Source organism: Heptranchias perlo, chromosome 29 (genome assembly GCF_035084215.1).
Source record: "Heptranchias perlo isolate sHepPer1 chromosome 29, sHepPer1.hap1, whole genome shotgun sequence".
In the NCBI taxonomy this organism is placed as follows: Eukaryota; Metazoa; Chordata; class Chondrichthyes; order Hexanchiformes; family Hexanchidae; genus Heptranchias; species Heptranchias perlo.
Window position 1 is genome coordinate 33,495,824 of NC_090353.1, and position 27,530 is coordinate 33,523,353.

General features: G+C 41.6%; 1 protein-coding gene across 3 annotated transcripts in view; it reads left to right on the top strand.

Annotated features, from left to right (window-relative positions):
- Positions 1 to 20,632, top strand: part of LOC137299595 (semaphorin-4E-like) — a 56,848-nt gene extending 36,216 nt beyond the window's left edge. For all 3 annotated transcript variants that reach the window (XM_067968452.1, XM_067968454.1, XM_067968453.1), the window contains exons 4-15: positions 548 to 610; positions 1,509 to 1,607; positions 4,234 to 4,333; positions 6,023 to 6,133; positions 7,504 to 7,655; positions 9,596 to 9,771; positions 10,891 to 11,047; positions 12,313 to 12,535; positions 15,333 to 15,448; positions 15,558 to 15,724; positions 15,928 to 15,980; positions 17,039 to 20,632. In XM_067968452.1, coding sequence (XP_067824553.1) covers positions 548 to 610; positions 1,509 to 1,607; positions 4,234 to 4,333; positions 6,023 to 6,133; positions 7,504 to 7,655; positions 9,596 to 9,771; positions 10,891 to 11,047; positions 12,313 to 12,535; positions 15,333 to 15,448; positions 15,558 to 15,724; positions 15,928 to 15,980; positions 17,039 to 17,829 — 2,208 coding nt within the window. In that variant the 3' untranslated portion in view covers positions 17,830 to 20,632. The remainder of the gene's footprint in view (positions 1 to 547; positions 611 to 1,508; positions 1,608 to 4,233; positions 4,334 to 6,022; positions 6,134 to 7,503; positions 7,656 to 9,595; positions 9,772 to 10,890; positions 11,048 to 12,312; positions 12,536 to 15,332; positions 15,449 to 15,557; positions 15,725 to 15,927; positions 15,981 to 17,038) is intronic.
- The last annotated feature ends 6,898 nt before the right edge of the window (positions 20,633 to 27,530 follow it).

The window sequence follows — 27,530 nt, forward strand, 5'->3', positions numbered from 1 at the left end:
GGGTGGTCTGCAGCCTAAGTCACCAGACTCCAGGGCCACTGCAGCCTCCGACTTGGCGGCTTTTCAAGCTTCCCTTTCTACCTATCCCCCTCTAGCTATACACAGTCTGTCTCGTATATGTCTTTCATTTCTTCGACTGATCTTATTATGTCTCCCTTTGTCTCCTGCTGATATCACGTCTGTTGTTTAATCACCTCCTGTTCTTCACTCAAGCTTGCCACAGATCATTCGATTTCTTGTGTGTTTGTTTTTTGTACTTTTTCCCTTTCCCCTTTTGTCTTCCTTTTTAAGTGCTGTTCATCTGTAATATCTCCTACTCCTGAGGAAGGGTCATAAGGCCTGAAACGCCGACTCCCTCCTGTTTTTCCACATGTGCTGCCTGACTACCTGAATATATCCAGCTTTCTCTATTTTTGTTTTCAGATTTCCAGCAGAATTTTATTTTTTGAATTCTTTTTAAAACCGTCCAAGCTTGCTCTGAATAATATATTGACTGCGCTCATCTCTAGTATTGCAGATTTACAAGTCTCCCTCTCCATTTTTCCAGGAGATGTGGGCCGTTCCTGAACACAAGCGGAATGAATGTATGTACAAAGGAAAGTCGAGAGAGGTATGTTGCACGATTAGTTGATACTCACTCAATGCAGGCAGCAGTTAACTGTAGCCTTGTTAGCCAATGACTGGTTTATAATAAGACGGAGCACTGATGATAAGCAGAAAACCAGCAAGTACAGGCATTCTGGAATGATTTCAGGTTTGTTGGAGTATGCTGCTACTTCTCCAAAAATATATTGCAGTACAAAGGTTTGTGACAAAAAAAGTTTCCACAAACTCTTAACTGACATTTTTGTTTCTGGCCTTTTCTACAGAAGTAGAGAGCACCAAGTTTTGGACATAAAAATATTAATTTGGATTAGAAAAATTGATACTATTTTCTAAAAAAAAAATGTTGTTGTGGATTAATAGCCAAGTTTAAATTGATGATCAGCACTACTTTTTGGATGAGTTTGGTACCAGTTTCTCCAGTATAGTTCTGGCCCTCTCCATGATGAGAGTTATTTGCTCCCCAATGCAGTGTTTTTCATGTTTCTCTGCTTTATGGTATAATGAAAGCCATAGCCACAGCTTTTTAACACTTAGCAATTGTGGGGAAAATAAATGGTGTAGGAGCAATGCTTATGTGCCACAATGGGCCATGTCCCTATATTTGGTCACCAGAATTCTGTGTAAATTTTAAAACTGTATGTCTTGTATCTTGGCACAGTGGTGCGGCTCTGAGCAAAAGGTTAAGTGTTGGAGGGCTAGAAATCAGAGCATCAGTCAACCCATGTAGCTCTTGCACCCCACTTTTGAGTCCAGCAGTGGCACCGAAAGTGTATGCCATCTTTCCGTCTTCTGTGCCAGCCACTGTATGCTACGAAGGCAGAAAATAGTGTGCGAAATGGTTTGCGTAAGTTGGTAAAGTAATCCACAGTCTTCAGCATTTATATATAATTTTTGCATTGCAGACCGATTGCCGGAACTACATACGCATTCTCCACCGGTTAACTGAAACCAGAATGTATATTTGTGGAACAAATGCATTTCATCCGACATGTGATTACATGGTGAGCACACTTGTAGAGTTCTGAATCGTATATCCGATGATAAATCAATACTAGAGTTTAGAATTACACAAACGAAATGAGACTGGGAGTTAATCTATCCAAGTGTGAACTTTGTTCAGCGTCTTGGGTATTCATTTCATACCACATGATGTAATTGTAAGCCGGTCTCAAAAGGGAATTGATATTGTGTTTTATGTAAAATTGCTGATCTACTAAGGTGTTTTGTGCAGATTTTACCATTAGCCAATCTAGTTCTGCTGTATAAGAAAAGCACACTGTCACAAGATATTATCTGCAGCTTGGTACATGATATGTTTGTTCTAGAAATGAAATTATGGCATGCTAGTTTCATTATTATGTTTAGTCAACAATAAGCTTAATTACCGAGAAATAAATTACCTTTGTACAGTAATCCTCGGGACTGACTCCACATGCAGAGTCCATCCTGAGTTAAAACCCAGAATTTGTGGTGGTTGTGTGCATGCTGTGTACACAACAGTGTTGATTTTGAAACTTGGAATGGATATCCTCCATTGCACATTATTATTACGCAGAACTGAATGAGACTGCTGAGGTAGCCATTGCTGAAGTAAGGTGCAAGAACACGGTCAGTGAATGGTTTCAGTATCTGACCTACAATTTTCCTGATTCCAATCTCCACTTTGTCGTTCTCTGGGGACTGCTATACTACATGCCTGTGCCGGTTCTTTGGTAGAGCTACCCAATTAGTCCCACACCCCTGAACTTTTCCCCCATAGCCCTGCAAATTTTTCCACTTCAAGTATTTACCCAGTTCCCTTTTGAAAATTATTATCGAACCTGCTTCCTTTCACCACCCATTCAGGCAGTGCATTCCAGATCATCATAACTCGCTGCATAAAATATTTTTTTCTCATGTCGCCTTTGGTTCTTTCTCCAATTACCTAAAATCTGTGTACTCTGGTTACTGCCCCTTCTGCCGCTGGAAACCATTTTTCCTTATTTACTCGAGCAAAACCCTTCATGATTTTGAACACCTCTGTCAAAAATCTCCCCTCAACCTTCTCTGCTCTCTGGAGATCAACCCCAGATTCTCCAGTCTCTTCATGTAACTCAAGTCTTTCATCCCTGGTACCATTCTAATAAATCTCCTCTGCACCCTCTCTAAGGCCTTGACATCCTTCCTAAAGTGTGGTGTCCAGAATGGACACCATACTCCAGCTGGGGCCTAACCAGTGTTTTATGAAGGTATAGTATGACTTCCTTGCTTTTTTTGTACTCTATGCCTTTATTTATAAAGCCAAGGATCCCTTATTCCCTTTTAACAGCCTTTTCAACTTATTTTACCATCTTCAAAAATTTGTGTACATACACCCCCAGGTCTCTCTGTTCCTGCACCCTGTTTAAAATTGTACCACTTAATTTATATTGCCTCTCTTCATTTTTCCAACCAAAATGAATCACTTCACACTTCTGTGTTAAATTTCATCTGCCATGTGTCTGCCCATTTCACCAGTGTGTCTATGTCCTCCTGAAGTCTATTAATATCCTCCTCACTGTTTAATATATTTCCTGAGTTTCGTGTCATCTGCAAACTTTGACATTATGCCTTGTATACCCAAGTCCAGGTCATGATGATATGTATCAAAAAGAGCAGTGATCCCAACACCGACCCCTGGGGGACACCACTGCACCCTCCAATCTGAAAAACACTGTTCACCACTACTCCTCTGCTTTCTGTCCCTTAGCCAACTTCGTATCCACGCAGCAACTGCCCCTTTAATTCCATGGGCTTCAATTTTGCTAACATCTATTATGTGGTAGTTTATCAAACGCCTTTTGAAAGTCCATATACACATCATCAACGGCACTACCCTTATCAACCCTCTTAAGGCTTCGTATTCCAAAGAGTCCTTATGTAATTTTTGCTCCTGTGATTGTGATTTTTAAAAAAATTTAAATCTTTTTTCACTTTTTCTGTTTTTTGCTTTGTTTACTTTTTGCTTCTGATTTTCATTTTTCACCCTTCCCTCTCCACTCCTGTCTTGAAGGCCCTGATTTCTGTAGACGTACAGGCCTCGGGAAACTCGCCCAGGTGGCTATTCTCACGTAAGCCAAGACTGGGCAAGATTTTTCACTCTGACTCTGGGTATAATACCTAGCCCCTTTCATGTCTGTGGGCTATTCTACTGTGAATGGCATCACAGCTGAGCCTGATCTTGTTTTCGCTTAAGGTCCACATGTGCATTTTCAAACCGGAGTCACTAGAACGTGATCAGGACCGGGCGGTTTGGCTGGCTTTTTTTGGTCTCTTGCTCCTCTCTTCCCCCACTCTTTTCCATAGCCAAGATATCCTGAGATCAACTGTCAAACCCAGGGTCATGGAGAAGTTAGTAAAAAGTAGTATTATTTCTGTGATTACAAATAACATATATTGCTTGTATAGGGGTAAAGAGAGTTTCCAAGGTGGGAACCTGCTTTGCTATTTTGTACTGTATATGAACTTGCTGAACTATTGGGTAGCACCATCCAATCTTTCAAACTATTAAGCATTTTTAAATTATTGACAAGTTGTCATCAGAAAGTCACCTCAGTTGAATTTAGGATGTACAATAAAGCTTTACTGTGGGCATCTGTTGTTTGACAGGTCATTAACAGTGGCAAAATACAGCTAGAAAAAAAGCCTGAAGACAGTAAAGGAAAGTGTCCATTTGACCCTACTCAAAGATACGCTTCCGTTATGGTTGGTATGTAATGCACTTCTTGGCCATTCTTCTTCAGAATATTTTTGCTAATTTGTAGCTGTTGCATGACGAGAAAGAGACCTATATCGTGCCTTATCCAGTCTTCCAGATGTCTCCCAGCACTTCACGTCCGATTTAATTTCTTTCTGCCTTGTAGTTACTATTATGTAGACAAACGCAGCAGCCAATTTGTGCACAGTAAGATGCCACAACAACAGTTGACAAAAATGGCTTGTTAATCAAAGGAAAAATGTTGGCCAAGACACCAAAAACACTCCCTGCTCTTCAAATAGAGCCAATATTTATCATATTTAAATGATAAATATTTAATCATTTTAATAAACTACAAAGACTCCCTCCATATGCTGAAATTTAGACTCCAAAACAGACAACATTATTTTCTCCAAAAAAAACCTGCAAATTCTGGAAATCTGAACAAGAACAGAAACAATTAAAACATCTACTTGCTCCATAGAGGCTGCCTGACCTACTAGTGTTTGTTTTTTAACATCAGCCCAAAAGTAGGGGAAGAAAGAAGAGCAGATGAGTGCGAGAGTGTGTCGCCTGGTGTGATGTTGCACCAAACAAACGAAAGTACCGGATTCTGATCTGGCCTGTAGTGAGTCAGTGGGAACAGTGGTAGGGAGGCACAATTGGCAGCAATATCCTTCAGCTGGAGGGGGGGAGGGGACATGGGGGCGATCCCACTCCTGATCTGTAATCTTAAGATCCCTTTTGGAAAGTGCATATGTATTAACTTTGGTTAAAGGCAGGATTGGGCTCCATTGTGATGACCCCCAATTGTTAAATAGCGCCAACTTTCACAGTCCAGGTTCACACACAAAATAGCCATTTGAATAAGTTACCGGAGGTTCTGCCAGTGCCCATGGGATCATAAAGAAGAACGAACGAACTTGCATTTATATAGTGCCTTTCACCAACTCAGGATGTTCCAAAGTGCTTTACAGCCAATTTAGTACTTTTGAAGTAAAGTCATTGTTGTAATATAGGAGTCAAAGCATCTAATTTGCCCACAGTAAGGTCCTACAAATAGCAATGAGATAATGACCAGATAATCTGTGTTTAGTGGTGTTGGTTGAGGGATAAACATTGGCCAGGACACCGGGGAGAACTGTTCTGCTGTTCTTTGAAATAGTGCCATGGGTTCTTTTACGTCTACCTGAGAGGGAAGACGGGGCCTCCGGTTAACGTCTCATCCGAAAGACAGCACCTCCGACAGTGCAGTATTCCCTCAGTACTGCACTGGGAGTGTCAGCCTAGATCTTGTGCTCTAGTCCCTGGAGTGGTACTTGAACCCATGACCTTCTGACTCAGGCAAGAGTGCTGACACCTACTTCAACATGAGTCACTGTCTTTGAGCGATGGGGAGAAAGAAGAGAATAAGAAAAACCCAGGGGATGTCTCTCGCACAGCAGGCATTGTGTGTGTCATTTAGGTTGTAAACTGGATAAAGTATCTAATTGTGACACAAATATTCAATTAACTGGATTGGATACAATAGCGTAGATAGAAATTGGAAATCTAAAACCATTTTCTATTAATTTTGATAGAAACCTTCACTTGATGCCAACTGACAGTACAAGGTGTGGTAGCTGTAGTTTCTAAGCATTTGATCAGGAAGTGAATGAAATATAAACCTCTTTTTCATTACATTAATTTCATGTATTTTAGATGGAGAATTTTACTCAGCAACGGCAAATAACTTCCTTGGCTCTGAGCCCATTCTACTGCGTAGTCTAAAAAACAACCTGAGGACCGAGTACGAGACTTCCTGGCTAAATGGTGAGCACGTCTCATGTGTGAAGCTAAAAGACTCAATTTTTACCATTCAGGCTTTTTTGTGGGGTGGGTGGGGGAGTCTGCATATGGTTTGGTGTATTGTGTGAACTGCAAAATTGAAGCAAGGGACTGTATGGTAAAACCCAGGGGAATCTCCTTTTTTTTCTTTCCTTTTGCAATGTAGATACTGCTACAGATAGGCTTCTCAAGCCAGTTACACAACTTTTCAAAATGTAATTAAACAAAACCTACCCATTTCTGTTTGGTGCTTAAGTACTGATTTAAAAGTTCTTGGTTATTAATGGTGTTGTCACAAAATAAGACCACCTGGATGCTGACTCAAAAAGCAGAAGCATACCTTAGATGGTGGGGTCAGTGAAATTTTTCCAAGGAAACCTTGTGTCATCAAGATGAGAAATACTAGTCTAGTGAATAGGGCACTGAGCTGTCAGTCCAGGGACCGCAATATCAGATGCAGAGCAAGGCTGTCTTTACTGCAGCAGTGTGCCTCAGCCCGAATACAGAGGGATATACCCCTCCCCTTTTTCCATATAATAACCCCTCTTAATGAGATTAGTCACAACAGTGTTGAATTAGGAGTAGTTTAGTGCTGTGGGTCCATACTTGGATTAAGACTGCCCAAACCTGGTTAATGTAGGACATTTACAGCTGACAGACAGTGAACACTTTTATCCCATCAATCTAGGCTGGATTTGAACCAAGTATCTTGCTGCCTGAAACTTGAGATTCAATTTTTATTGGTTCCTTGGCTCACACATCAACTGCACCTAAGATAAGGGGATCAACTTGCAGTCTCCCAAGCTGCTCTGAATTGTCCACTAGCTGGTACATGAGAGTGACCCAGTGATGGATGTGCTAACCGTCTGTTTTCCTTTCCTGTGGGTTGATGCCTAGTCTCCATTTGGTATTTAACTCATGGTAATGCACTGAGATTGGAAACTCGACAGAATGGGGAGATCAAATCTACCTCTCATTACGCTACCAGGCTGTCTGATTATTCATAATTTTGGGAAGACTCCTCAGACCTAAAGTATATTTACACCATTAGTTAATTTGAATTCTATGATTAAAATGTTATTATTTGGATTGAATCAGAAACTATAGGAAGAGACAGTTATCATTATCGGCTGATATTCACCCAAGCTGTATAACATTAGTGCCACAAGACATACTTTGACCTTTTTGAAGAGTTTTTATTTTAGAGAAAACCTTTTCTCTTATATCTTTAATGTATCGTTGTCTACACAATGTCATCAACTCAATATACCGACCCCAGATTTCCTATGTGCTGATAATTTTTCTCCATTAAATTGATCACTGCTGCTGGATAAATGTTGTGCTTTTTTAAACAGAGCCTAATTTTGTTCATTTGGATGTGGTGCAAGAGAGTGAAGGTACTGCTGATGGGGATGATGATAAGATCTACCTGTTCTTCAGTGAAACAGCTGTTGAGTTTGAATTCTACAATAAATTAGTGGTTTCGAGAATTGCTCGAGTATGTAAGGTAGGTGTTAACACTGGGCGCTTTGGCAAAATTCTGCAATGTTTCAGTTTTGTTGTAAATAATGACACGACAGGCGAAGTTGTGTGGCAGAGTGCTGCTGTGAGCTCCACACTGACCTCCTACTTCTGGGCGCTAGGTTCAAAATCAGTCCAGACTGATGGGACAAAAGTGTAAATATGCTATATGAAATGAGTTAGAGCAGTTTTAATCCCATTATGGACCCACAGCATTTAAATTGCCACTAATCTCAGTAAGAGGCTGTTTTGTGGAAAAGGGGGAGGGGGCACTCCTTTATTTAGAGCTAAGGCAAATTTTTGTGGTTGAGTAGGGAAAACTTTACTCTGCATCTAACCGTGATGTGCCTGAGCTGAGAGTTGATGCTCCATTCCCTAGCATTAATATCCCTCCCACTGATTACACACAGGTCACTTTTTAAAAAAAAATAACACACCTTATATTTGTTACATAACACTCTGGTAAAGCGATTAAACTCCATGGTTGTCTCAAATCTGCTCAATACTCTTGTTATATTTACTGACAGTGCAGTAGTCTGCTGATAGGCTCACTGGAAGGGTGGGGAGGAAATAGTGGATGTGGTGTGTCTTCTCTCTCGGGAAGACACTGTTGCCAGTGATTATGTAATATTTGAGTTGACGTCATGAAGTACATTCACTTGTCCACCCAACCGAAAAGGACTGAAGTGATTTGTACGTCTTACAAAAAAAAAAATTAACTGTTCCAACCACCCAGTAGTTACCACTGGCCTCTGTACACTGTTTTCAAGTTAATTACATAGTTATATTAAACTACATTATAAATGTGCGACTGAATTTACTTCTTTTATAAAATCAAAAAAATGTTGAAAATGCATAGCAGGTCAGTCATCATCTGAAAATTGACCAACAGTTAACATTTAGTTGGCACCTGTCATCAGATTCAGGCTGTGTATCACCAGGTGCCACACTGGGTGGTATCTTTACCCACTGAGCCAAACAGGGAGCTCTTCTATTTTTTTTTAAAACAAGGAAAGGGAAATCTTGAGATGTCCAGCCCCAGTCTGTTTACCTTTCCCCCTGATTTTAATTTTTCTCACCTCCTAATCTCCTTTGGTTGGAATGCATTGGATTGTTGGTGAGGCCCAAATTCCAAGCCTACTCATGAATATTGCCATCAGTAGAGGGTCAGTAGCTGGTGCGCTCGCAATAGATTGAAGAAGATCATGGTTTTGATTCCCATTGCCTTTCTCCACCTCCACCCCCCCCCTCCTAAAAGTGAGTCACTCCACCATGCAGCCTAGATGGTACCATTGCCAGAGGCCTTGTAGTTGGACATCTGGTTGATCTACTACTACTGATGAAAGACACCTTAAATTTTTTTTTATTATTCGTTCATGGGATGTGAGCATCGCTGGCGAGGCCGGCATTTATTGCCCATCCCTAATTGCCCTTGAGAAGGTGGTGGTGAGCCGCCTTCTTGAACCGCTGCAGTCCGTCTGGCGAAGGTTCTCCCACAGTGCTGTTAGGAAGGGAGTTCCAGGATTTCGACCCAGCGACGATGAAGGAACGGCGATATATTTCCAAGTCGGGATGGTGTGTGACTTGGAGGGGAACGTGCAGGTGGTGTGGTGTTCCCATGTACCTGCTGCTCTTGGCCTTCGAGGTGGTAGAAGTCGCGGGTTTGGGAGGTGCTGTCGAAGAAGCCTTGGCAAGTTGCTGCAGTGCATCCTGTGGATGGTACACACTTCAGCCACTGTGTGCCAGTGGTGAAGGGAGTGAATGTTTAGGGTGGTGGATGGGGTGCCAATCAAGCAGGCTGCTTTGTCCTGGATGGTGTCGAGCTTCTTGAGTGTTGTTGGAGCTGCACTCATCCAGGCAAGTGGAGAGTATTCCATCACACTCCTGAGGTTTTTGTTGATGCTTTCCTGTTCTCTTGAATTTCAGGGGGATCTAGGTGGCCAGCGGACTCTCCAAAGGAAGTGGACCTCCTTCCTGAAAGCCAGCCTAATATGCTCTGCCCCTGAGTTAAGCTTTCCATTTAACATAATTCAAGATGTCTTTGTACTGAGGGCATCAAACTGGAGGGACAATATTTTCTTTGCAGTTTTTACTCCGCAGTGGTAAGAATAAACAGAAGTACACATTAGCAAACCAAACAAATGATGTGGCCCAAGTTAGGTTAATTCTATTTATGTAGTTGAAGATTTAATGCATCAGTTCCCCCAGTTCTATTTCCTCAATGGTGGTTTCTGCCTTTTTAACTTTGTGTATTGGAGACTAGAAGATGGCGTACACTAGATATGACACTGGTGATATTATACAGTTCATTTGTCTTCGTACTTCATGATAGTGATGTTGTAAGTTAGCTGTACAGGACATTCTTGGCACTTCTGACTTGGTGTCATTTACACAGTTTTATAATGGATTTGCTTTCTTTGTTTTTTGTGCCCTCCTTTCCTGAACAAGCTCACTCCTACTGGGGTATGATTCCATGGGGTCCCTGCAGTTCTCTGGTACCCTGCCCAAAAGACCACGGTTTGTGTTGTGAGCTTAAAATAGTCAGTGTCAACAGGCTATTCAACTACAAAGGGCATCACAACCAAGTCTCGCCCAACATTCCCACACATGCATTTTCTACCAAGAGTCACTGAATAGTGATCAGTATCAGGAATGCTGGCTAATTTTGTTTTCTCTCAGCAGTATTTTTACTTCATTAATGCATAATATGCACACAGTGTTGACCCCTTCACCATCTAGTTCAGTGAGCACCCAGTCAGGCTGGACTGTGATGGCCTGACCATTTAGGAGCACCTTTAGGAGATCCGGAAAGAGAATTGGAGCGGAGACTATGGTGCTGGCTTGGCGGCTGTGTTGCAGGGTGATTTGGTTGAGTCAATCCTGGTCACCCCTCCTGGTGAACAGTTATCAAATGGCAGTGGTCTTGTATTTGGTCACTTGTCCACTCTCTTGTTTGAGCAAATGTGTGACTTAGGTGGAGGAAAAATAATCAGTTTTGCATCGTTATCTTATTTTAATTTATAAAGTTCAGCATTACACATTTACTGGAATTTACGTTAATGGTGGAGGAAAGGACAGGTGTGTTAAAATTTAATACAGTCTGTCAGCAACAATGTAATAACAGCAGGGAAAGGGATAAAATAGAGGAAAAAATGTGTAGTAAATGTATTCATCAATATTGTCCTGTATTAAGCAGTAATGTAACACTCTTATTTACTTAGGGGAATACAGGACATTTCTGCAGTTTGTGCCTTCAGTATGGCAAAAATTCAGGAAGTGTTCAATGAAGGGAAATACAAATCACCTGTGACAATAGAACAGTTTCGCATCAAGTGGGTGATGTACAGTGGAACAGTCCCTGTTCCTCGCCCAGGATCTGTAAGTACTAAAACTTCCCATAAAAGGAGAAAAATCTTTGCATTAATCTAGAGCTGTGGTATTTTTCTGCTTCCCACACTACACTGGAGTTTTTCCATTCTATCAATAATAGTTTTGACTTTACCGCAAGGCTGTTCAGATGACAAAATTAACTCTGCCATTGTGTTATCATTCATGACTCATCATGACATAGCATTTTCCCCTCAAGTTTTCCTCCTCTCTCTCTCAAAGGTACTGATCCATCCTGGGGCACAATGTCACAAGTGATGGAAACCCTCCAGTACTTCGCCTAACTGGTCCATCCTCATGTAAGCATCTGAGTGGGTGTCGGCAGCATATTCAACCATGGAGGCCAAGCGACGTTCTGTCCTCACCTGAGATTCTCGTGCAAGCACTTTCCAGCAGGAGTTACTGAATAGCTATTGGGAACTGTAGTTCTGGAGGGCTTTATACTCCTCCCTAGCTCAGGAGAGCGATGGCTTATTTTAATGCCCCCACCATTAATTCAGTGAGATCAGCTACCTCAGCACAGACTAGGGAAACTGTTGTATTTTTGGTGGTGTAGAGTCCTCTATAATATTCTGAAATAGTAACTCGTCTTGCATCCCATACCACGACAAGAAGTTTCAATGGACTGTGCTGCCTGTCTGGGAGGGTGGGGGAGTTCCAGCTGTATATTGGTAATTTGTGGTATAAAATCAAAATTTAGTATAACATTTAGGCCTGAAAAATTTAATAATTTTAGCAGACTTACCTAAGAATTCTAACTTATTAAGAATTTCAGCAAAGTAGTTTCCCTGATCACCCAAGCACTAAGTGTGCCAAGCCATACAGACCAGGAAAGTTCCAGCTTTGATTGCCAGGTGTTCAGAATTGTGAGGAGAGGGCCTTTCCATTTGGCCTCAGAGCCTCCATGATTAGGGAGGGGGACAATCATCCAAGGTTTCCTCTCTTTTGAACACTATCCAGTAGCTCCTGACGTGGAGCTTGTGTTTGATTGTTGGGCGAGGACAGGGTTTGTGCTCAGTAGTGATGGCTCCACAGTCAAATAGCCTGCCAACATTCACTGTCTAGGCTCCTGTGAAACAATCCTCTGGCTTGAGTCAACGCCTTCAGGAGAGGAGGCAAGAAAACTGTGGAGGATAGCAGATGTACCTGATTTTTAATGGACAATGTTCATAAATGTTAACTTCAGGAAATTCAAAGTTTGTAACATTTGAAGGCCCTGTTGGCATACACACTTTCCTTTCTCGATTTCCTCATAGTGCATCAACAATAATATCCGCAAGAGTGGCTTCAAGACTTCTCTAGATCTGCCAGACAGAACGCTCCAGTTTGTAAAGGATCACCCTTTGATGGATGATGTTGTAACCTCCATCAACAGCCAACCAAAGTTAATAAAGCAGGGAACAAAGTACACCCAGATCGCTGTACACAGAGTTGCTGCTGCCAATCAGAAAGAATACGATGTCATTTTTCTGGGAACAGGTAAAATCTTTTCAATGCAAGTACTGTCAATAATCTGTGCTTTACACATTGTCAAACTTGCACTATAAACTGTTCTAAGGGAACGGCATGATCACTAGGTCACTGGAAAAGGACACCAACCACACCATGGACCATTCGGCTCTTGAGAAAGTGAGACTTACAAAAGATGTGAAACAGGTGCCAGCAGCTTTCCGGTGCTTCACGCAGGAACCTAGACAATGTGCAAAATACGTAGACAAATATCTGCACTATCCCGAATACAACATTGACTAAGAAATTGTAACTATAGAGTAATGGATGACTAACACTGAATTCCAAAGCAGTGATACACTTCAGTAAAATCCAGCTGATAGTGTTGGTTGAGCAGTTTAAAAATGACGAAATACCTGACATTAAGGCAGTAATTCAACTCACAGCTGGTTGGCTGTATTTATGTCCATGAAGATGAGAGATTTAAATGCTAGAGAATGAAATATTTGCCTACTTTTGGCACCTATTTTCAGCATTAAGCATACCTGAGTCAGGCATAGAATGGGTTGGATGCAGATTACAGCTTACTCTACTCTACACTACCCAAGTGGTGTACCCTTCCTTCAAATCCCACTGAACCAGTGTGAACCATACCTGATGTCCTTGTCATCTTTTTGACATCACTAATGTTGAGTTAGTTTTTGCTAATTGTGTTGTGAACTCGTATTCATTTTTATGGCATGTGTTTTTGGGTGCTTTTTGTGATTTAGCTCTTCCTTTGCATATTATCTAATCCCGGAATGTTGCAAATGCCCCCGGTTACTGGCTGCCAGGAGATACTTGGAACCATCTGAGTTTGACTCCCTCTGAATTGTCCAAGTGAGAATCCATGAGAACTCGAGAGTGGGTTCTGACCTTCATCCATCCATGTTCCATGGTACAAGGCATTAACTCTGACAACACAGCACTATCATGTCACCTAACTCTTTTCCTTGACTTTAAATTGAATTATTCAATTTTAATCTTTAGTGAGCAAGTTTGAGATTTAAGGGACTGTTGTAATTTTTAATCTTTAGCATAATGTACCATTTTATATTCTGGGTAAATATTAGGTAGTTGTTTTGAATCTCTCCTTCTCCAGAGTTTTGCATCACTGTGCCCAATTTCCATATGGGGTTGAATAAGAAATAGCTCCACAGGATGAATTTGTTTCCTCCTGGGGATGCATGTGCAAAAGGATCTTTTTGAATTACAATTTTTTTTTAAATGTACACAATCATACTCCACTATTAGAATATTGTTTGATAAGTGATCAGTAAGGTTTGGGATTGTATACAAACTACTCTCCCTTGTGATATACATAAAATAAATGGGAGCAGAATAGGTCCTTAAACCTGTATCATGGCACAAATTTTGTGATGCACATTTTTGCCATCGTGCAAGCTGACCCAATAGCATTTGAAGTTAAGAAATTAATGGTGAAAATAATCTGCGCAATATTTATCTTTCCTGGGTGTGACGGACCCATAAACTCAGACGAGTAACGAGGAACTTGTTTGCACTAGAAAAAGAGCTTCTGTAATATGTGATTCATCAGCTGAGTGCTACGGCAGGCTTGTGTCCCCAGGGCTAGGGAGAGGGAAAGTAGGAAAGGATCTGCTGCTAATTCTTATCCAGTGGACGCCTCTTGGAAAGTGCATATGAACATATGAAAAATGATAGACAGGAAAAAAACTACTGGTCTGTCTAGCCTGACCCATAAAATTGTGATGTCTTGTGCATCACAATGCATACACTTCCCACCCCACCATGTAATCTCCTGGGAGAGGTGAAAAAATGGATTAAAAACCCGGGCCAAGTAGGGAGGAAAATCTGGAAAATTCCCCTCCGACCCCCTCAGGTAATCAAGATTAGCCCAGGAGAGCACTCTGGTCCTAATTATTGTTATATGGTACCTACCTCTTATACGAGGTGATCTCCGCCCCAGGCAGAAACAGGTCAAGCTCTCGCTTCAAGGAACTCAAAATCAGTGTTCACCACACGCGCCTACAACCTACTGCACAGGTGCACAATTTTCTGGAACAAGAACCACCTCCTGACATCTAACCTGGTTCTGCCTTTACATAACTTGAGATTATTACCCCTGGTCCTCCCTAACCTATTTAGTTGAAGCAAATTGTCGACACAAACACAATCTAATCTCTTCATCTTATGAACCTCGATCAAACCATCCCCCTAAGTCTACACTTCTCTAGAGTGTGAATGGCTGAGAACTGGGTTGGTTGTGATGTGCACTCACTGTCACTTTCCAGGTTCACGTGGGTAGAACTGTGTCTAGCAAGTTACTAGAGGGTGTGTAGCACTTGCACAATTTTAGTTGCTGCCTTCGGGAGAAGGGAGACTAGTAGAGAAAATTATGAGGAGGGTGGAGAAATGATCATTGGGGCCAAGTTTTCCGCTGTGGGGCTGTGCCTAAAAGGAACCAGGTTGAATACCCAACCTCATTTCATATAGGATCCTTTTGGCTAGGAGAGAGAAGAAAGTTCCACCCCATCAGTTGGACCAAATCCAGGAAGTGAAAGGGCAATTTTCTAATGGGCAATAAATGCTGGCCTCGCCAGTGACGCCCACATCCCATGAACGAATTTAAAAAAAACTTTAAATCTCCCTTACTTGAATTTTAAACAAATTCTGAGATTTTATTTGTCAGTAGAGTGAATTATCATAGTTTCTGGAAAATAATATGAGCATTCATAATCTGTGGAATATGTCTTGCATAACCTTATTCAAAACCTGCCTTTCAAAGTAGTCATGTGCTCTTTTTCAGATAGTGGATACCTGCACAAAGCCCTTAGCTTGGAGAGAGAGATGTTTATTATTGAGGAGGTGCAGATGTTCCTTCCTGCAGAGCCAGTGCAAAACCTACAGCTTTCTCCAAAAAGGGTAAAACAAGTCTAAAGTGAAATTTATTTTTCTTTTGTGAAACGTTTTGCTATGAACGTGGATTTCATTATATGATGTATCAACTTCAGAACTGTTGTTTGTCTCCTAGGGTCAATTGTATGTTGGATCCTCATCGCAAGTAGTACAAGTGCCTGTCGCTGTTTGTACTCGGTATATTAACTGTTGGGATTGTGTGCTGGCAAGAGACCCTTACTGTGCGTGGGACAAAACCACAAGCCAGTGTGTTGACATTTCAAAGAAAAATAGCCATGTACTGTAAGTAAACCATGCAACAATATGAATATCTTTGAGGCAGATATTTAAAGTACTCATCATTTGGAAGCTGTTTACTGGTAAGGCCAGGACAGCTAAGTTGACTATCTGCACAGTTTTGATTCATTTATTTAGATAATTATTAGCTGGCACAGCTTTTTTGTTGCACTGTTCCCCATTTTAATGTTTATATTTACTTTCCTTAGGAACTTAGTTCAGAATGTAGAGAACGGAGACCCTTCAGAATGCCCCAGCCATGGTATGTTTCCTATTTACAGCTTCAATACTACGTTCCCCTTTCTTCTTCCACCCCCTCCCTCTCCCAGGATATTTTTTCCTCAAAAATTCAAACTTTGATTATATACAGCTGTGGATATTTAGTGCTGCTTATTTCACAATCACATTTTTGGTGAGGTTAATTTCCTATGTACAGAATAATAGATGGTAATGGATGCATTAAACAGAAAGGTAATTTATTGCAAGGCTCCAGTCCCAGAGCAGTGCTTTGCCCAACAGAAATCAGGTGTGCCCCGAATTGAGCACGCTGCCCTCTGTGCTTAATTGATCTACGTTCCTGTCAAGTGAGGCTCTGCAGGGGCGGTCAGAGCCTTTCAAACTTTACTTTCATCTGTGGTCCTAAGCAATCGGGACCACGTGCACATCCTTCATTCATTCCCCAACTCTGGGATATCGTATAATACACTCCACCCTCACTACAAACCCGTTTCTTAAAGCACAGTCTCTGTAGTGCAAGGCAACTGGATAATGGAACTGAGTAGAATTGAGGGTAAGTAAGCCTGCACTACTTTTCTGCTATTCCTTTGAGTTCTTAATTAACTGGTGATGCTTGCTGAACGCTCTGTACTATTGACTGTACCGCTTTTAGAGCAGCTTTACTGACTGATGTGCGTATGTTTCTAATTATTTTGTTACTGCATCAGAATAGCAAATTAGATTGTTTAGTCTGTGGGCTGTCTCAAGTGCATTAAGCTGCTGTAACAGGATTTCCAACTTCTACGATATTACAAAAGGTTAAAACCCAGCGAGAAGTTAACTATTCATGATTTCAATGCCCTTGGGCTAGGGAAGGATAGAATCAGATCGAGTTCCTGCTACTGATTGTTAACCAGTGACCCCTGCTGGAAATTGCACCTGCGAGGACCAGGCCTGACTGTGATGCACTCCACGGTGAAATAGCCTGATGACACTTTGAGGATTGCCCATAAAAAATGCCTGTTGAACTGTACAGTAGTCTTTTTTAATTTAACTATTTCTCAGTAATACTATTTCTAATAACACAAATATTCTTTTATTCAGAAAACTATAAAGCAGAAAGCCGAATGATTATTCCTGGAAACAACATGTTGTTAAATTGCTACTCTACATCTAACTTGGCTCACATGCAATGGTTGCTCAACAGAAGAGTGATTCCAGCAGCAGATTCGAAATACCTCTACTTAAATGATGGACTATTAATATTTAATGTTTCTATAGCAGACGAAGGACAGTATGACTGCCAGTCTGTTGAAACAGTGGCTGGGAAACCATTTACACAAGTCACAGCAAGCTATCTCCTCCAGTCATCTGAGTATAAACCTGGCATAGAATACCCAATTCCAACTGAGACACTTCCTGGTGCTAAACCTGCTATTTCCACTTTGCCAACCTCACCAGGCACTAATGTTCGTGTAGGTAACTTGCCAATGACACAGAGTTACCTTCAGACTGAATTTACATTAAAGGGTTTCCTGGTTCTCTTTGTCATGATGTTCATACTACTACTAGCATGGAATGTTTATAAAGGACATGTGCCAATGCCATTGCGTCCATCTAGAAATGGAAACACAAGACCACCGACCAGCCTTCTGAACAACTCAGTGCAGCAGTTGGAGGAGAAAACGCCACTGCCAGAGGGCCCTCAATTTCAGGGAGCGCTGAGCAATGTTGATCTCCCACTTACGAGCATCACCAATGCAAGTCCACTTGAGAAAAACAGCAACAATAATTCTATAGCACTAGAGAATGCACACTCCAGCTGTGCTAGGCCATTGTTTGTCCTTGACGAGTTAGAATATATCGATGCTGATCAGACTGATTCAAAAGCATGAGTCTAAGGAAAAGACATTGATGCTTGGGGAATCCTCACGGTGTGTGAATACTGTGTGTGAGCAATCGAGTAATGCAATGGGACCTTGCCCCCCTCTCCCACTCTTGACATTGCCCTTGGCAACTACCCACACACTCTTATGAAAGGGACAGCTTTATCTGGACTAATTTTAATGTGGGAGAATAAGCCATAAACAATATGTATTCTGTAGCAGACCGTAGACCATCAGAAGTCCTATAAAAGGGTAGGGTAATCTACTTTAAGTATATTTCTCTCCAGGAAAAGAGGTGAAGTTCCTTTTATCACTTTTTTTATTAAAAAACCCTACAACTTAAAAGTACTAAAAGTTTGTATTAGAAAGGTACTATATAGGGTTAACTCAGTGATCCAGCACTCCCAGCGAAGAAACCATACTTGAAGGGAGTGTGGGTTGGAGATAAGGGTACAACACTGTAGCCCAGATCCTCTGACCCACATTCTCTGAGTGTAGCTTCCCCCCCCAGGAGCATGGAATCACTAAATTTCCCCTTGTGTGTGTGTTCTCTACAAGGACCCACATGATCCTTACGCTGCTGTGATTCAATCTTGCTCTGTTTTTCTTTAATTATTTGTGTCCTTCCATGTAGAACTGGAATACTTGTTGTTTAACATCCATATCATCAAATCCACAGTGACAGAACATTTGACAAGCTTTTTACTTTTTGATTGGTGTTGGCGAAAAACATTTTAATGAAGAACATAAGATTTATTAGGAACAGGAGAAAACAATTAGGTCCAACAAGCTTATTAGATCAACCCCATATACCTCTGCCTATCACCACATCCCTCAATTCCTTCTCACTTCTAATGGCCTCTTGAACACATTTATGCCACCCACTTCAATAGTCTTTCTTGTTAACCTGTTTCAAATCTCTATTACACTTTAGATGAAATTGTTCTGTTTTTTTAATGCCTAACGTTTGTATTTTTCAACTTGTGTCCTCTGGTATTGAACCAGTCACCATAGCACTGCAGACTCCACTGTCCATGATCCAAGAGTAAGCCCCCAAATTCCCTTGGGCATCCCCGATAACTCAGTTAGGCAGCATTCAACTGAATTTTACAGAGTGGAATATCCCGCGTTCTTTGCTGAGTTACCTGGCGTCAGCTAAGGCATCTGTCTGAGTGCTATACTCAGCCACATTGCCTCTGGGCTGGAGAGGGGAGAAAATGAGCTAAAGTTCCTGCTCCTGATTGCTTTTCAGGGATTCTTGTTGGAAGGTACACGTGGATATCAGGTAAGGACAGGATCAGGCTTGGTAGGGATATGTCTCATGGTGAATAGTATACTTAGTAGATAGTATTCTTATCTATGCTCACACATAAAGAATAGCTGGTTGGGCAAGTAACTGGCACTTTACCCCAGAGTGAGTCAGCACCTTCAGGAAATAAGGGCAGATTATAGGCAAACAAAAACACCTTGCATCCGAATACATCACTCAGTTTAACATCATTTATTCTGTCCGCTCTGATTTGCCTATTTATTTATCATAAGTTTTCCTTCTAATTCTCCCTAACTCTGATCCACCTGACCAGCGGTTTATACTCTCATCAGGCCAGGGCTTAACCGTATTGAAGTTCCAGGCAGACTTTCATTTGAAGAATAAGCCTAAATGTATCCTGTTTTTACAGTCACCTCACGGATTATTTTCATTAAACTACAGTAATGTAGGCATGATCAAACATCAACTACCAAGAAGTGCAGGGGGCAGTCTGCAAAAGCGATTAATCTTGTTTGGTCAAAAAGGGAATGATGTGAAATATCTAGATAAGCAACAGGCAAATTTCACACCTTTCACCACTTGGACCAGTGGGCACTGCAAGGGCTGGACCGTTTTGTAGATACCAGGAATAAAATTATAATTTAGTTTTAAAAATGTTGTTTTTTGTTTTAGTTCAAATTATTTTAAAAAATCATAACTTTGGGCAACTCGGGCAGCTGATTGGCTGGTTGTCCTTTTGAGGTTTAACCTTGCCTGATGTCGTTCATATAAAGGTTCCAGCACGGAATGAGGCCATTCGGCCCATTGAGTCTACGCTGGCTCCATGCAAGAGCAATCCAGCTAGTCCCACTCCCCTGCGCTTTCCCCGTAGCCCTGCAAATTTTTTCCTTTCAAGTACTTATCCAGTTCCCTTTTGAAGGCCATGATTGAATCTACCTCCACCACGCCCTCGGGCAGTGCGTTCCAGATCCTAACCACTCGCTGTGTGTAAAAAAAAAAAAAAAGTTTTTCCTCATGTCACCTTTGGTTCTTTTGCCAATCACCTTAAACCTATGTCCTCTGCTCCTTGACCCTTCCACCAGTGGGAACATTTTGTCTCTATCTTCTCTGTCTAGACCTTTCATGATTTTGATTCAAGATTCAGCTTTGATAAGGCTGAAGATGAGTCTAAAGATTCACCACTTGGATCTGAGGCGTGAATTCTGATCACTGTGGGGTTGAAATGTCCAACCAACTGTTACAATCAGTGTTGACTCGAGTTCCCATATCCTTTGGACGTGCTGGACTACACAGAGGATAAAATCAGCCAGGATTCCCATTCCTGACTATCACGCAGTGACCTGTGCTGGAAAATGATGTCCCATTGGTGCCCCAACACAATCCACTAGCCTGCTCACATGTGCTGCATCGGCTCACACAGGAAGAATGGCCACTTGGGTGAGGTACTGGAACGCTGTTGTGGAACTGTAACCCACCCTGAGGCAGTACGCTCTGGGGAGGGATAAAGTTGATTGAAGAAGGGGTGGGATGGGGGGGGGGGTGGGGAGGAATGGAGGGAAGGAAAATTTGATGGTGAGATTTTTTTTTTAAATTTATGGGTGGTAAAATACAAAGCCAAGAGCATGCTTTGCACCTGATCTGAGCGGCTTTTTCAATCGTCGTAAATCTCAAAAGAAAACCTTTTTTAAAAAGAAATCTTCCGACTACTCTAAATCTTAAACAGCCCATCACTAAAGCAGATGAGACAGATCCTTCAGTGGTGCCTGTATCCTGACTCGCACCAAGTCCCATTTACCCATCTCTCCTCTGTGCTCACTGAACTACATTGGCTCCCAGTCCAGCAACGCCTCGATTTTAAAAAAAATTCTCATCCTTGTTTTTAAATCACTCCATGACCTCGCCCCTCCCTATCTCTGAAACCTCCTCCAGCCCTACAAGCCTCCACAATCTCTGCGCTCCTCCAATTCTGGCCTCTTGCGCATCCCCAATTTTCTTCACTCCACCATTGGCGGTCATGCCTTGAGCTGCCTCGACCCTAAGCTCTGGAATTCCCTCCCTAAACCCCTCTACCTCTCTCTCCTTCTTTATGATACTCCTTAAAACCTGCCTCTTTGACTAAGCTTTTGGTCACCTGTCCTAATATCTCCTATGTGGCTTAGTGTCAAATTATGTTTAATAATGCTCCTGTGAAGCGCCTTGGAACTTTTTTACTACATTAAAGGCGCTATATAAATGCAATTTGTTGTTACAGTCCCGCAAAACTGTCTTCAAAATATATTTGAAATGTTTTTTTAAAAATTGATTTTTGCATTTGTCTTTTCCCTGAAGGAGGACTGGTTAAATGTTATGAAGTTCACATTCATTGTGCATGTTTCGGCTGAAGTTTGTAGCACCGTTCTTTCTACCTGATAACTTCCACCTTATTGTTCTACATACAAATTCCTTATTGTACAGACAAATTATATTTTTATACTTGAGTTTTTTTTGTTCTGGTTGTTTTATATGCTTGCATGTTGTACATAAATCTTTAAGAACTCTCTTTCCAGCAGACGTTTATCTGTGTATCCTGTAAAACCACTAGAGAACAATACTTGACATGAACTCTTCTCAGATTTTTGTTTAAGGATGAAAATGACATTTCCCATTGAAGATTTATGACCCCGTAGATCTCTGGGACACTGTAGTTGCCTTGGATAAATCTGCAATCTGGACTATGTGTTCACAGATGTATTACTATTAATACACCTGGGGAGCTACTTGTGACCCCTTCATTCCCCCCTCCCCTCCCCTACTGTTACTCTTGGTAGACTCGCTGCTTCGTGTTTCCTACTGACCTCCATTTTATGGCTTTCTGGGTTGTGGGATGTTGACAGAGCTGGGATTCAGTGCTGTTCTTTTTTATTTTCTTGCTCTGCAATAAGAAGATAAAGGAAGTGGATTAGGAGGCAGTCCCAGCATTTAGCGTGCAGGTGGAAGGTAATTATCAAAGTAGAGCCAACTCACCCTACGGGGTGTTTTCCTTTCTCTTCCTTTGAGGAAGTGTCTGGCCTGCACTCGGTCACTGGCCACAGTGGCATGATTGAAATCAGGAACTCAGCACTAATAATATTAGCCATAGCTACAGGCCAGCGTTGTATCAGCTCCGCCGAAGCATTATCGTGAGTGGCTTTTGAGGTTGGGATTTGAGCCCTCAACACATAAAGATAGTGACACTGCACCCTGCCTAAAACGTTTCCCTCTGCTAAATGTTTCCTTCACATCTTTTCTACATTGGTGAGTGAGAAGAAATAGAATGCTCCTAATTTGTAGAGCATTATGCACCTCTTTTAAATACAGAATATTATAAATGGGTGGTCACTGTGCTAATTACTTCACATTACAGACTGAATCCGTAGGTGCTGCAGGCAGAAATGAGTTAGCACAGTCTGTCAAACAAGTAGGAGAATGCCAGTAAATTAGCGGTACAATGTGCTAATTACACAGCAAGAGAATACCCTCAAGTTACGTTATTTTTGTAGATTTTTGCAACTGTCCATTTATTGCAAAAATAAAACCCTCACAATGTTGTCGCGCCCATAATTCTAATTACATATATGTGCTTGGCACGAAAATTAAAAATTTCTCCCTGTGCTCGTTCCTGTGAAAATGTAGCCCCATCTAAATTTCTCAATTTAGACTAATGGAAACATCTTGAATGCATTTTTTCAGATCAGATTGTGTTGTGATACTTGATTTACTGCAGATAGCTACTATGTTAATGGGCGTCAATAGGACCGTTAATATCCACTTAATATTTATTTGCAGAAGCTCTTCCTTTGGCTTAATGGGCAAATGTACTGCCTCGTGTGGCGCCAGACAATCTCTGGTTCAGTTCCAAGTGTATGTTGCATTAGCTGATCCCAGCTAGAGCTACAATTGGACTCCGCATCTCCCAGGCCAGGAAAGTAAAAGGAAAATGAGTCGGGGATCCTGTTCCTGATCCCTAATTAATGACTCCCTGCTGATGGGCAGTAGGTGAGGAGAGGGTTGAGTTTGACTATGATGTCTCCCATGTTCAAAAAGCCTGATGCTAGCGGAATGGCTACTTCACTGAAGTACCAGAGTGGGGCTGATGCTTGTGGAACTGCACCCCAGCAAGGTGTTCAGGAAAAGGGGGATGGGGAGGGAAAATCAGTGGGGAAGTTGCATTAAGTCAGCCCTGTAATACCAAAAAAGAATTTAGTGCACAAAAAAAGGATCTGTAGGGTGTGAGCACAAGGTTAACACAAAGAAAATCCACTCTAGAATATTGGTCTCATGGTCTTTGTCATATTTTCTCGACTGTTGTCAACTCCGGCTTTGCAGGAAGAAACCTTTCTGTATTGACATTTCTTAAAAGATGTTCACTCTGTTTTGTTAATGCTTTCATCAAAATGTTAGCAACAGTTTTCAGATTGGCATGTTTTCAATGTGAAACCAATTCCTGTAAAAAGACTTTCTATAAAAAAAACATTTGATTTTTGTTAAAACCTGCAACAGTAGTGGCTGTCTTTAAAACTATTTCAGTACCAAACTAATGCAAAAAAAAACTTTTAAAAATTTCTAATGAATATTTTACAGTGGAATTGTAGAAATGTACAGAGCTATTGGAGATTTCTGTGTAATTTTTTGGAATAAATACAAAATCTGTAATCTTGTTAAATGGAGAAATGCTACTGCCCTCAGTTATTAAATACTATACACTTCCTCTATCAAACACTACCAAATGCTATTTACTAGTTTTGAAAAGTTTACTTTTATTTTGAATATACTACCAAACCCTATTTCAGCAAAATTCTTATACAGAGATTGTGATTAAATGAGATTTTTAAAATTTCATCCTTTTGCCAGACGCTTCTTTTTTTGTAGCCCTTCCAGACAGGAACAGGATCTTTAGGGGCGGTCCTTTCTATCTATTTTGATGGCAGTCATGTCTGTCTATAGTAGTAGTGATGGTCTTATCTATCCATCTTTGTCAAAAATAGCAAACAAAATAAAGATTAATTGTTTCACAGATCTACAGCAATTGTTATAGTGAAAACTCCCAAGACGAGATTCTTCTTACAGCATTGTGGATAAAAGCGCCCCGTGGATGTCAGTCCGTGCTCTGGGCAGCAGTACAGGCATCACAGTTGGTCAAAATAGCCTTGGGCTAGGGATAGGAAAAATCAGTCAGGGTCCTGCTCCTGAAGGGTATCTGGTGACCCCTACTGGAAAGTGTGTATGTGTACATCATGTGACACAGAATTGGGTTCAGCTGTGATGCCACCATTGTATTTGGGCTCTGATATGAAGAATAGCAACTCGGGCGAGGGAGGTTGTGGAAACGTATCCCTGCACGAGTCAGTGCCTTAATCTTTTTGAAATTGCTGTGTGGGCCTTATGAATCAGCAATGACGTCTACAATTTCAACAAAACTGGGAAGAGGAAATCTATGGGTTGCCTTGGTTATTACTGTTTCAATGAAGTACATTTCAGCAAATTGCGCCAGCATTGGTATGTTTTGGTTCAGAGGAAACATTCTACGTGAGCAGTTGATGGTTCTGCCTCCTATACTTGAACAACATGTCACGCAGGTCTCCAGATACCTGCACAGGAGGCTGTGAGGACACAGATTAAACAAAACTGTCCAAAGTCTTAAATGTCAATGTACAGAAAAACAGATTTTAACTGATTGTTTATTAAACATGATATTTGACAATATCACGACTTCATAATAGCCCAGTGGGTTTCATACATTTTATCTGAACAAAATATGTGAGTGGTATGAACACGACTTGAATAGTAGATTATCAAGAAAGAAAGAACTTGCATTTATATAGGGCCTTTCTTGACCTTAGGACATCCCAAAGCTCTTTACAGCCACTGAAGTATTTTTTGAAGTCTAGTCACTGTTGTAGGGAAGCAGCAGCCAATTTGCACACACAAAGCTCCCACAAACCGCAAATAAGATAATTACTAGATAATCTGTTTTACTAATGTTGGTTGGGATAAATATTGACCAGGACATTAGGGAGAACTCCCTGCTCTTTGAATAGTGCCATGAGATCTCTTACATCCACTTGAGAGGGCATACAGGGCCTCCGTTTAATGACTCAGCTGAAAATAGCACCTCTGACACTGCAGCACTCTTGTTAGTACTGCACTGGAGTGTCTGCCTGGATTATATGCTCAAGTCTTTGGAGTGAGACTTGAACCAACAGCCTTCTGAATCAGAGCATAAGTGTTACCACTGAGCTGCACCAAAATCTTTGGTTGAGGAAGGGAATTTCCAAATAGGAAAGAACCCAAATAATGCCTGGACAAATTTTCTTTTAAAATATAGCTTTTTTTAGCTGTTAATGGGCATGACCTGAGGTAGTGATTTGCGCATAACTTCCAGGTTAAAAGCACAATTTTCACACAGTTGAGGGAGGAGTGTTTGGCAGAACAGCTCTTCGAATGCTGCCATGCAATCTTTAATGCCCGTGTGAATCATTAGTCTACCTGAGTTTAACATTTCATTCAAAGGATAGCATCACTGACAATGCTGCATTCCCCTGGACCGTTGATCAAGATTATCAGATCAAATCCTTATGTGTGGTTTAAACCTACAACTGTCTGACTCAGGCAACTGAGCCAAGCATATTGTAAATGCACTGAATTACAGTTAAATAAGACTACCTAGACTTGGGACTCCATTTTTTTCCCTCCGCAAAGTTCAGGTTTTTTTACACAATAGCATGCCTATACTAGGTCTTACTTTGTTCTGTTACTGAAATTGCCTCGGGATAACTTTCTAGTCTTTCAAATTGAAACAAACACCTTTTTGAAATGGAGACCATTCATCTTTCTCAGATTACAGCATCCCATCAGAGTCCTGCTGAAACCACAAAAAGAAGCTTTTGATCTCACCTAATGGATCACAAAGGCATTGAGATTAAAGCAGGTATGATACAAGCTTTGTACCATTTTGTGGTCTTTCCATTAGTATTCTAAGTTGATTTGAAAGTGTTAATGAGTTACAAGGTGGAAAATTATACTAGTTTCAAGTGTCAGCATAAATTGGTTGCTAACACTCACCTTTGAATCAAAAGGTCATGGGTTCACTCCAGGTCATGAGCACGTAATCTAGACTGATGCTTCAGTGCAGTACAAAAAGAATGCTGCAGTTGGAGGTGCCATCTTTTGGATGAGATTTTAAAGTGAAGTCCTATATGCCCTCTTGGGTAAATGTGAATGATCCTATGGCACTATTTGAAGAAAAGCAAGAGAGTCCTCTTGCTGTCCTGGCAATATGTATCTCTCAACCAATTGTAAACAATTTTACAACACCAAGTTATAGTCCAGCAATTTTATTTTAAATTCACAAGCTTTCGGAGGCTTCCTCCTTCCTCAGGTAAATGTTCAGGAACTCCTCGAAGCCTACGCATTTATACATATAGAACAATACATGGTGTTTACAGAATGCCCCTGCAACTGCCCGTTGCCAAGGCAATCACCGTGTTCAGACAGAGAGGTGTCACCTGCAGAACCCCCGAATACACATTCAACAAAAAAACAAACAGGAAAAAAAACAGAGAGAGGCAGAAACATCCGGAAGGCAGAGAAAGCCAGCAAATGACCCATTATATTAAAAACAGATAACATTTGTTCGCTGGTGGGGTAACGTGTAGCGTGCCATGAACCCAAGATCCCGGTTGAGGCCGTCCTCATGGGTGCGGAACTTGGCTATCAATTTCTGCTCGACGATTTTGCGTTGTCGTGTGTCTCGAAGGCCGCCTTGGAGTACGCTTACCCGAAGGTCGGTGGATGAATGTCCATGACTGCTGAAGTGTTCCCCGACTGGGAGGGAACCCTCCTGTTTGGCGATTGTTGCGCGGTGTCCGTTCATCCGTTGTCGCAGCGTCTGCATGGTCTCGCCAATGTACCATGCTCTGGGGCATCCTTTCCTGCAACGTATGAGGTAGACAACGTTGGCCGAGTCACAGGAGTATGAACCATGCACCTGGTGGGTGGTGTCCTCTCGTGTGATGGTGGTATCTGTGTCGATGATCTGGCATGTCTTGCAGAGGTTACCGTGGCAGGGTTGTGTGGTGTCGTGGACGCTGTTCTCTTGAAAGCTAGGTAATTTGCTGCAAACGATGGTCTGTTTGAGGTTGGGTGGCTGTTTAAAGGCGAGTAGTGGAGGTGTGGGGATGGCCATAGCGAGGTGTTTGTCCTCATTGATGACATGTTGAAGGCTGCGGAGAACATGGCGTAGTTTCTCCGCTCCGGGGAAGTACTGGACGACAAAGGGTACTCTGTTGGTTGCGTCCCGTGTTAGTCTCCTGAGGAGGTCTATGCGATTTTTTGCTGTGGCCCGTCGGAACTGTCGATCGATGAGTCGAGCGTCATATCCCGTTCTTACTAGGGCGTCTTTCAGCGTCTGTAGGTGTCCATC